At 37.9% G+C, this 12,225-nt stretch overlaps 1 protein-coding gene across 5 annotated transcripts in view; it reads right to left on the minus strand.

The window, feature by feature from the left end:
* Positions 1 to 64: 64 nt before the first annotated feature.
* The window catches only part of LOC117426176 (histone deacetylase 4-like), a 278,893-nt gene continuing 266,732 nt past the window's right edge, over positions 65 to 12,225 (minus strand). For all 5 annotated transcript variants that reach the window (XM_059033464.1, XM_059033462.1, XM_034043543.3 and 2 more), the window contains 4 exons: positions 11,372 to 11,505; positions 1,842 to 1,926; positions 1,395 to 1,536; positions 65 to 986 (listed from right to left, as the gene is read on the minus strand). In XM_059033464.1, coding sequence (XP_058889447.1) covers positions 947 to 986; positions 1,395 to 1,536; positions 1,842 to 1,926; positions 11,372 to 11,505 — 401 coding nt within the window. In that variant the 3' untranslated portion in view covers positions 65 to 946. The remainder of the gene's footprint in view (positions 987 to 1,394; positions 1,537 to 1,841; positions 1,927 to 11,371; positions 11,506 to 12,225) is intronic.

Raw genomic sequence — 12,225 nt, forward strand, 5'->3', positions numbered from 1 at the left:
AAACAAAATTATATATATATATATATATATATATATATATATATATATATATATACATACAGTATATTTGGTCAAGTTTTTATCTCTTAAATCTACACAGGCCTACGCTAACTGTAAAAATCAATTTTTATTCCAACAATGTTTGCCCCTTAACTGGCAACTACCTTACAAATGGTTATTTTATGTATGTATTGTTTTTAATATAACAGCAAAAAAAAATAAAACATTCTGAAACGTAAGCTGTTGGCTTCACCACTTTTCCTCGTAAATATGCTGAAGAGTTTAGTTTACCGCCGTGCTTTGGGCGTTCCGATCGTGTGTGTGTGAAAAAGAAAGAAAGATGAAGAATCATTCTGTTACGTCACTTGTTTAAGGCATTGTTCTTCTGAATTTATCATGAAATCCATCAGGTCAAAAAAAGGCACAACGCTTTAAAATTGGAGCCTGAAGCCCAGTCCCTCAGCTGTATCCTCTTTCTTGGAAAGTGTTTTAATTTTCAAACAATCACGGCAATGTCTTTTAGTTTATTTGTAAGAGATAACAAATGTCTCTGAATAAGATCCAAAAAAAGAAAACCACAAGCAGTAACAGTCATTCTGCCTTGAACGTTGAACCAAAGGTAAAGTTATAAGCTCCAGCTTTCACATCTACATATATATCTCTTGTTTCTGTTTTTTTATTTTAAACTGTCCATATACTCTGCCCAATGTGGCGGCTGGCTGCCCCTTTATTTCAGAACGTACTACAGAATCAACATGTTGCTTTCTAGAATAATATATTGTTTTCTTCCATCTGTTCACAGCTCCCACACTCGTTTTTTGCCGGATCCCGGATGAAACCCCGTAAGAGGATGTTGGCATAACGAGGGGAAAAAATAAAATTGACTTTCTAGCAAGAGACGCAAGAGACTCTGGATCAGGAACTTAAGGAGTGGCTCTGTCTGCTGTTACAGGGATGGCTCCTCCTCCATTGGCTCATCTTCAAACCTGAACAGGTAGAGAGAAATAAAACTGATTTGTGAGGAAAGAACATAAGAAAATTAATGAAAGAGAGGCCATTTGGCCCATCTAAGGTTTGTCAAGTTGGGTCTTAAATGATCCAAGTGATTCAGCATCAACAGCATGACTAGGTAACCCATTCCATACCCTCTCCACTCTGTGTGAAGAAATGTCTCCTTCCCTCTGTCCTAAGTCTTTCTCCATTTTTAATTTTCAACTGTAAATAATAATAATGATAACTGTGTCCTCTGGTACTAGTTTCTGTGCAACGCTTAAATTGTTGGTTCGAAAAGCTCTGAGCACAACTGTAATGCTGCCACATGAGATGAAACTGAGTTCTATGAGTGTAAAATACGGCAGGGTGATGACGAAAAGGAAGAGGGAAAAATCACCGACCTTTTCTCCATGCTTTTGACTCCCACCGACAGGGAGGCCATGGCTGTGACTGTCTCTGTTTCTTCTGTCTCAAGCTTCTGAGCTTCAATGAGAGAGTAGTCCACAGTGGAGGCATGGCGCTGGAGAGAGTGCCAGTATTTACCTAACAGGATAAACACGCATTATTTTACAACATGGCATCTCGCTTTTATGCAACTGCCAAATGCGCGGTTGAAGGGCAGGCTATCAACATAGACCTGAACAATTAATCATCATCATCAATGGTATAGAAATATAATATGCTTTCTTGAGGTCTGCTTTCTGCACTGGTTTAGTCTTTTGTGTATGCCTGGGATTTCATGATGTGGTGGACAATTCCATTATGAATTGCAATGCAAGTCTTTTTCTACATGCCGATCATTTCATAAATCTACTTTAAAAAACAGATGTGCATCGGTATGTACTTACCCTGTATCTCAATGACCTTTTCCATGGATTGTACAGCATTTGGGTTTGGCCTTTGCTGCAACACCTCTTGTGGAATGGGACTGAGCTGTAATCAAATCAAATAAGAAAAATAAATCCTATTCTTCCAATTTGCCAAGCAATATTATACAGTACCGTTACAGTTTATGTTTTTGGATTTCCAAATGCTTTACATGGAACTGTGAAGTGTAACTTATAATACTGTCTCAGCTGTTCTAGAAATGACCGCTGTAAGCTTCAGATTACAGGCTCAACTAACCCTTCAGTCATTTAAATCTTTTTTGATGGATTAAATTTTTGATATTCATGAAACTGTTCTAAAATGTTCTAAAGAAACCAACAATATTCTTTAGAACATGAATACCAAACTTTATTTTATTCATTGAAAATAAATATCCTAATGGAGTTAGAACTTAATACATATTTACTGTAAGTAGCTAATTCAAAAGTCAGTGTTTTATTTACCAACGAATGTTGTATCATCACAGATGGGTGAGTAGAGGTACGCCTTTGTTTTATAAACCAGTACGTCTAATATGGGTTTTATTTTATTATTTTTTTTTTTTAATTAAAATTTCAGATTTTGAAGTTTGTTTTTTGGTGTTTATTTACTTGAAATAAATGGACCACTTCCAGTAGCTGGTAAGTTTAATTGTATTTGAAGATTCTGTCATTAGAGCTGTAACAATTCACTATTGATCACCATTGCGTATATTTTCCAAGCTTCAATTAAACATTCATTATTAAATAATCTCCCCGATGTCCTTTTGGAGCCTCGCACCTCACTTTTGTATATTATGTATATTACACTTACGCGTGTGCTAGTATAGTAATATAAATGTTTCAGTTATATTTGAAGACTTGAGAAGAGTTAACACATTTCTTTGTTTCTTGCTTTTGAAAAATAAAGTGATCTCAATGCATTGATAATACTGGGGTGTGGGTGCAGATGCAGCTAACTTTGCTTCTTTTGGCGGTGAAAACAGCGGTCTCTGAGACCATATAAAGCTGGTGAACCTGTTTCAGCATTACAGTGTTTAAAAAAATGCCTCTATTGCACTGAAATACATTTATCATTTACATAAAATAATACACAGGATTTACCAGATTCCTGTGATATAAATCAGTACTTTTTTAAAATGCTTAATTGGGTCAAACTGATTTTTAACTTGTTAAAAAGTGAAAACAAAGTGCTTTGATTATAAAGTATTTTACATTATTATAGATTTTTTTTTCAATCACTGTCTTTTTTTTCTATAAATTTAGTCATTGCCAATTATTTTTTGTTATTTTCTCCCAATTTGCACTGGCCAATTATTTTATTAATGCTCAGCTCACCGCTACCACCCCTGCGCTGACTCAGGAGGGCGTAGTCGAACACATGCTGTCCTCCGAAGCGTGTGCCGTCAGCCGACCACTTTTTCTTCACACTGCGGACTCACCATGCAGCCACCCAAGAGCTACAGCGTCGGAGGACAACGCAGCTCTCGGGCAGCTTACAGACAAGCCCGCCAGACTACAGGGGTCACTGGTGCACGGTGATCCGAGGACACCCTGGCTGACCTAGTCCTCCCTCCCCCCCGGCGGCGATCGGCCAATTGAGCGCCGCCCCCTGGAAGCTCCCGTCCTCGGTCGGCAAAGGAATAGCCTGGACTTGAACTCGCGACGTCCAGACTATAGGGCACATCCTGCACTCCACACGGAGCGCCTTTACTTCAATCACTGTTTCTTTAGCTGATAAATGTGTTTCAAAATGAGAATAAAAAGCCTTTTAATTCAGAAAGCACCAAATTATGTACTTAAAACTTCAGATATCGGATGATTAGATTTCCTTCTGTCTGTGTGTTTTCCCTCATGTATAAAGAAAAAAGTGACTTAGCCAAACATTTTTTTCTGAAAACATTCAAAGTATGCATCCCCCACACAAAACATTAAAGCCTACACCAGAAACAGTACACCACACGACTTAATGTGCCAAAACGGGAAAAGAAAACTAAGCTGGAAGTTATTTTAATTTAAAAAAAAAAAGGAAGTGAAAGAGACAGGGGACTGAGACTCTCGTTGATGCGGCACGATAGAAACCTCAATCAAACCACTACCACCATCCACCCTGATCCATCCATTCAATAAAATGATATTAAACACAAAGAGGTATCCCTTTACTTTAACAAGGACTAGGTCATTGTCTGCTGGAGAAGGCTGGAGAATGCAAATCAAGAACAAATGGGCTTCTGTGGCCATTGTTTATTTTGTTTGAAATAGACACAGGCTTCGGCAGCACAGGAAATGAATGGTACACAAAAGTCAGGTTCTTCAAAGAGGTCAGGATATAGCCAGAAGTGGGAGCAGTGTCACTCTCAAATTTGGGTACTGTGAAAGGGTGGTGGGCAATTCACTGACACACATGGGAGACAGAAGGTTTACTTGAAAACACCGCACAGGTGACCAGTTTTATTTATTTTCTCCTTTTATTTATTTATTTATTTATTTATTTATTTATTTATTTTAGCCCGCAGAGGGCGCTGTTGTCTCTGGCCTGTATAATGGCAATGGTAATCAGGACCACAGGTTACCAACACAGGTAATTGCAGGCGCACTCACAGGTGCTCAAAAATAATAATAAAAACCAGGTGAAATGAAAAATTACAAAACAAAAGTGCTGCTTATGCAGTGCCCCCACTGCCGCTATGACGGTAAGCTTGGGTCTCCGTGTCAATGTCATGATTGACAGGCAGATCTTACGAGGCTCCTGCCCCCCCCCGCCCCCCCCCGTTACAGGTACCAAAACAAAAAGTCTGTTTTTGAAGGATATGGGACTCCAGTTTCATCATTGATTCCCTACCAGTTCTGTTTGGATTGCTTTCTTTCACAGTCCTAGATGGGGATTGTGTGCATGTGTGAGGGCAGCAGTATGGGGTAGTGATTAGGGCTCTGGACTCTTGACCGGAGGGTCATGGGTTCAATCCCAGGTGGGGGACACTGCTGCTGTACCCTTCAGCAAGGTACTTTACCTAGATTGCTCCAGTAAAAACCCAACTGTATAAATGGGTAATTGTATGTAAAAATAATGTAATTGTACGTAAAAATAATGTGATATCTTGTAACAATTGTAAGTCGCCCTGGATAAGGGCGTCTGCTAAGAAATAAATAATAATAATAATAATAATAATGTGTGTGTGTATATGCGCTTCATTTCCACAAGTAACATTCCTAATTCTTGAAGCAAGCAGTCAACAGCACTCAAATATCATATTTCCAAATGCTCCACCATTTGACAAGAGGTACTGTAGCCCAGAAAAAAACACAAGATTTATTTACTTTGCTTGTTTGCCAATGCAAACCAAAAAAGCTCTGCACCCTGCCTTAAGAATTACATTGATCTGGTAATAAAATAGGAAGTGTAGCTCAAAGTAGAACCCATACCTAAGTATTAACATATGACTATATGGATCATCATTGCAACTTTTAGCTACCTTTTACTGTTGTTGAAGAAAACATTTGTTTGCTCCCCATTGTAGATTCCAGTCAGACCTGTTTACAGAAGTATGGTCCAAACAGTATGCGACAGTCAATCACTAATCTGAGCACCAATTGTCTGATTTAATAGCTCAGTGTGTCTGTTTAGGTGGTCAGGCACATGCAGCTCCAGGGTTTTGGGGGGGAAAGATGGTCATGGATTGACAAACCCCATCTCAGGAGCTCAGTTGCAGGCAAGTTTATAGTGGAGTGGTTCTAACATCTTTTAAATATAGCCCACACAGAATCTGGTAGATATGTGAAGCATTTTCCATGTTTCATGTTCTTGCTCGAAACGAACCATGACTGACTGGAATCTTGCACGGATGAACAGGACTAAAGGTGGTGAATAATTTTGATTCACAGCTCTGGTGCATGCCTGTAAACTTTCATGATGCAAGTCCACACCTGACTGGCTGACTGTTGTGAGACATATGGCTGTAACTAACATTACTGTGGCTGTTTATTTTAGTAAAAAACAAAACAAAACAAAACAAAAAAAAACAAACAGGTTCACAAAGTGGAAAACATCCTTTGTTATTAGTGGTCATAATAATAATAATAATAATAATAATAATAATAATAATAATTTTTAATACATATTTTTTCTGAACGTATTCCTCGAAAGTACAAACACCATTTTGTTTTCTAAGATAAAAAAGTATATACTTTTATAAATTTAAAAAGGTGTGTAAAAAATGTAAGTATCTATGTCGTGTTAACATTATTATTTTCTACCTGGTTGTCTCAGACAGGAAGCTGCTAACTAAGAAAGCTACCGTTACCTGTTTATTTGTATTCCTTGCTGAAGCCAATTTCTTTGACCTTTATCTACGTGAGCCCTAAAGCAGCAGTCTTAGTGATCCTGTGTCCAGGGCCAGAGTTAGACTGGTGGGGGCCCAGGGCAGAGGTTGAAGCGTGGGCCCTCCACCCACCACACATTCCATTACTTTCACTGCTAGTTTGTTTACGTCACCATACAAATAATGAAGCAACTTTTTTTGCAACATTTTGCAGCCATTATAATAATAATAATAATAATAATAACAATAATAATAACTTGCGGCAAATATTATGTTCCATTGAAATTTCAGCAAGGCCATTCAGATGATCTAGTGATATCGTTGAACGCAAGTAGTTCTTCACTATTTTCAAAAGCGAAAAGCTGATTTCTCCTGATGTCACAGCTACAGGTACAGTCAGAAGGATTCGCAATGCAATGCTAAGGTTTGGCTACAGATCCAACAACTTTTCAGTTTAAATGAAGTTGAGCATCCCCAGAGGTGAACTGGACATGGCAGCTGGTAAAGCATTTACAGCTGAGTGGATCTCCAGGTTCAAGTTATCAGCACCCATTTTCAGAGCCAAACATCTTCTATTTTCACTTAAGGTATTCGTATCTATGGCGATATCTCAGTCATTAAAGCACTTTGATCAACAGAGGTGGAGCATGTGGCTATTCTGCCTCTTGTGATGTAAAGAATGTGGTTAATTTAGGATATGCCAAGCTTTTGGCCTTTTCCTCAGAAATCTGGAGTTTATGAGCACCACTTGAATAGGAACGTTTCATTACTGCACTTTTTTTTCTTCACATTAATAAACAATGCGCTACTGCTGTAAGTTCGCTTCACAACTTTCTCGCATCCGATTAGTTAATTGAAAGGGCACGATTGTGCCACAGTTGGAGACAAGCAACAGTACTATTATGAATTCTAATGCTGAATTTGTTTTTCTCTAATCTGTGACTTAGTTTACCCTCATGGGGGCCCTCGGCAATTGCACTGGTTACCCCCTCCCTAAAACTAGCAGTGCCTGTGTCTGAACTCAGTTAGCCTCACTCCACAGACAGGCAGTCTGAAATCAACCCTGACACCACTTCCCCGTACCCCCCCTCTTTGACATCGCCCGCTACGCGCTTCCTAAGTGCTTTGGACTCCAATTGCTCCGTGTTGATTTTTTTGATTATCAGAAAGTTTTAAAAAGGAGAGAGATTAAAAAAACATTCCCCTCAGCCCCTATCTAAATAACCTTTCCTAGACAAAGAAGTATTTCATAAAGAGGTGACTACTTTAAAAGGAGCTATTTGTCAGTATCCTTTACTGTCAACTCGGTTATAGAGTGCAAATTACTCCATTGTTATTTTAAAGCAGCTTTTTACTGAATGAGTTTTTGTCTCCAATAAAATAAGTATTTGGAGCTTGTATTTTCAAGTTCCTGATATAACAAAGCCCTGTACCACTTAATCAAAACAACACCATTCTTAAAAGGAAAACCAATAATCTCTGTACAGCTCTGCTGTGAGTTCTAATTCAACCACATTAGAAGAAATACTACAATCTAAAACAATTGAGTTGTTCGTTCTGATGTAAAGTGAGCTATGTTATTTATTGTTCTATCCGAATAGTTATACGAGTAATACAATTGTATGTATTAAATAATTGTTCTTGACACATTTTGGATACACTTTCCAGTTAGGTCATATCAGTACAAATTTTACAGGTAGAGGGAAAAAGATTTGCTTAATGTACTTTATATTATGAAGGCTGATCTTTGTTTGCATATTAGAAAGGTGCTTTGTTATTTTTAATCATTTCCCAGTGTATTTCTATAGTACAATCTATCTCTGTGCTTTTATGTAAGTTATTATGTCTTGTGTAGGGTGTGTATTAGTCGCTCCCCCCTTTTTTAGACCCAAAACATGCCTAGAAAATTGACTTATACAACGTTTTTTATGGTACCTTATTATAAAATCACAAAAACTAAACTGTACTCTGGAACTGCTACTAAACATAGTGTTTTTTTATATTTTTTACTTATTAGTTTTCTATGCATGGGTTGACACCTGTAGATGAGATGTACTGTAATTTTGATAAATCCTTAATGATGGTCGATTTCTCGCACATGACTTATACTGCTGTAACGAAGTATTACAACAAATACAAAAAACCAACAGTGCAGAACAGTTATGCCATCAAGGGGTTCTGGTTACATACAACTTGAGAAACGTACCTATACATTATGTTTACAACAAACATTGAGATATCTAGCACTGAATAACTTTTTGAGTGAATATTTTTCTTACTGGATCTCATTTTGGAATCTATCTTGCGTTCATTCAAATCCAACAACAGAATGACCGGATGAATCGCACTTTTCCAGAATCCACTACGTTGCTAAGCAGATGTGGAGCTTGATCAAAGGAAAGCAATTCTTTGATATCAGCTGTTAAATATACAGGATTAAACATGACATTCATAGTGCTGTGGTTATTTACGGTACTATTTGAATTTCATGGAGTCTCCTCTTTATACTGAAAGGGACACACACTTTCATTTCCTTAGTGCGACACGCAGCGCATGTTCGTGATTGTAGACCAAGCCAAAAGCACAGAGCTGCAGCTGGGTTTCCATACAAGCGCGTGGCGATTCCTCCAGCTCACTCTCTCTCACGCCCTGCCTCTATCTGTTTCATCAAAGACTGCAGGACAGAGCCATTTCAATACATTCCAGCTTTATTACATTACAGATCCTGATAAAACATTCCTACTTCCTGCTTTTTGATGTGAATTAAAAACATTTTATCTCTGCTATCCTCCTTTTTACTCTTAACATACGTAGATGGAGCCATCAAACAAATGAGTGCCATTTGATGTGCACTGTAAAACTGTAAAGTGTGACATGCGTAGTAACTCCACATAATTTCCCCTGATTTCCCCTGGTGGATGAGGTAGGGACTACAACATCGTCAAGCTGGCCCACAGTCGGTGGTGACCCTTGGTCAGAGGCCTGCATTTGCTTACTGAAGCACTCTAACCAGTTCCAAAGACAGATGGCATCCAAGCCCGACTCTAAGGAATGCCATACCAAGTTGGATCATAACTGGATTAACGGTTCAGAAAATATAGTTAACAGTGTCACATTTAAAAAACAAAACTCAAACCTGGTGTCACTGTTCATTTGGCTATAAACACATGACTGCTTGACTAAGATCAGCCCGATTTTCAGAAAAATAAAACTGTTTTGTGGCATTCTTTAAGATTTTTAGTGTTTATTTATTTTTTGTTTTAGCCAATACCCCGAGGCTGAGACCACCAGTTAAGCTCACATTAAGACACCCCTACGCTGATGTCAGACGGAGATGACTCATGAAGCTACTTCCATTAAGGCAGCTGTCTTGGAAAAAGTACATTTTAATATGCTTTTTGTTTATTTTTTGTTTGGATTTCAAATCAAACTGGAATATTGCCATTGCATTTGCAAGGAATTACATCTAGACGTCTGTCTTGATAATAGCAACAGGCAGCGAATGGGAACTTTATGTCCCTTGCGTTTAAACTGATTTGATTAAGCTGCCTGTCAAGATCCTGTATATATACATATGTGCAAGTCAGAGCTTCCGTTTCCCTTCAGACCGTGTCTATGGTAACGGCTGAGCCTTGACAACTACGATTGCAAGAATTTATTGAAAGTATTTTTTGTATAAACCTCCCAATTTAAAAATGTCATTCTATGGTTGCTTTATAATGGTTTTTCATTTTATTTTGTGCTATTTCGTATCTGCAAAAAACACAGGGCTCTAGTGAAGTTTAACAGAGGGCCTTAGAAATATGTAAATGCTGTACAGGGATTTTTTTTTTTATTTTCTCAGTTGTTAACTATATTTTTATAATTATTTTGTTGAACTTCACAGTATTGTTCTGTTTTATTTGTTGTGCATTTCAATAATATGTACTTGTGAAAGTACATCTATATATATATATATATATATATACTGTATATATTTGTACTTCTACCATTATGTCAATGCATTAAACTCCTCTTATGCATGTATATCTACCACATGGCCTGTCTGCCTAAATGTATTAATCCCAGTTGATGGTGTAGGCAGCCAGAACTATGAGCAGCGCTTTGGGTCCTTTTGTATCTTCAGCCAACGCAATCACTCCCAGTGCACCACAGATGCCTTAACTTGACATTTCTATTTTTCAATTGGCGCTTAAAGTATTCCAGAACTTGAGCAATAAATAAAAAGGTGTGACTTGCTTTAGCATAGTGATGGGATATCCTATTTGCAAGACATGTGAGGTGGTCTAGTACTTTCGCCATGGACCAGTAACTCATCTTAATCGAGGTCTATTTGTGAACGAGTGTTCATAGGTTTACTCCTCTGCTAAAATTATTCACTTAATAGACTTGTAGACACAATCAGCCCAGGGCCAGTAGGCACATTAGAGCATGGTGGGTCTCAAAGAGCCACAGGAAACTAACCACTCAATAGCTTGTGCTAAAGAATGTCGTTAGCAAGTTTGTCTGAATTGAGACTCACCAGATATATGTTGAAATGCAGTTGTGACATACAGTTGGAGAGTGAAAGCCTCTATTTACCCTCATATTCGTATACGATCAAAGACCTGTGCTAAAGAAAGTGTGCAGCAGGTTCCATCACCATTGGACAAGTGGTTTAGTGCAAAACTAAAGTATGACATGCTGTACGTACGGACCTGCACCTCCACAATGGCCCCCTGTACAGAACTCTCTCAATGGACTGCTCAAAAACATTAACTGTATTTTATAGGGTCAGAGTCTCTGGAAACACAACTTCTTTCATTGAGCATTTTAAATCAAAAACACTAACATGCCATCTCGTAACTCCTTTAGTTGTAATTATCACATGTACTTTTTTTTATAGAACAAGTGTTGAACGTTTATAGTGTTGCAGCTATTGAACTCATAAGGATAGCCATCAACATTATATCTTCATTTGTGGAATGACTAGAGTACGCCTATAAATGCTCTGTGTATTTATTAAATACAAAATGATCATGAACACTGAACAAAGTTAACCTCACAGTAGGAAAATTGCCCTGATATGGAACTTAGAGCTCAGTGATAGGTACTAAAGTGCTGTTTGTGTGTGTGTGTGTGCGTGTGTGTGTGAGATGTATTTGTCAAACATTCAAACACAGTACACTTTTTTATTATGTATTTTTTTCTTACCTCGTTTCCTAGTAAAGCAGAAACACATGCTTCAGATGCATCACAAATGGCGGTGAGGTCGTGACCCCCTTCCAAAGCCAGCACCACGCGGCCCCCAGCCAATCCCATCAGCTGCTTCGTCAGGTAGCCAAAACCTGCCACAGGAAACAGGAAATGCAATAAAGGTCAAAGTTTGGTGGGTAACTTTGGCTCTTGGATCGTGATCAAAGGGTAGCGGGAAAAAAGGTATTACATCATATTTTTCTCTTTATAAAAAAAAAAAAAGACACTTGGGATTTACTAGGACTAAACACTTAATACAAGCCAGGTTCAATGGTAATAAATGCAGCTTAGTAGTTTGGCTTCAGTCTCCTTTTGATCTTTTCTTTAATTTATCCATTTTTTTTTTATGGAAATCTCAGATACATTTTTTTGAGTATGTTCTACTGGCACACTAGACTCAGAAAGGGTCTCCAAGTAAAACAAGATCTAAAAAAAAAAGAAAAATGATACTGAAAGGAATAATCAGTGATACGTTATTACAGTTCTGTGCTTAACACTGTAGTTTGGCAGCGAGCACTATTAAATTCTTCTGCATTAGTGGTTATGGAATAGTCCTACAAAGCTAAATATGAGAACATACGTATAATGTTGTCTCCTGAAGGGAAAAGTAACAGATTAGTTTAGGGGAAATATTCAAATTCCTGTGTTCTCGTTCAGCAAGTGCAATAAAGGTACTGTACCTTGACACACAGGTAATACAGTTCAATGATATGTGGTATATTGACATAATTGTATAATACTATGATATGTCTCTCTTAAAATAAAGCAGGCACACCGTGATGTGTTATGTGATCTACTGTGCAGTATAGAAG

Source organism: Acipenser ruthenus, chromosome 11 (genome assembly GCF_902713425.1).
Source record: "Acipenser ruthenus chromosome 11, fAciRut3.2 maternal haplotype, whole genome shotgun sequence".
Lineage (NCBI taxonomy): Eukaryota > Metazoa > Chordata > Actinopteri > Acipenseriformes > Acipenseridae > Acipenser > Acipenser ruthenus.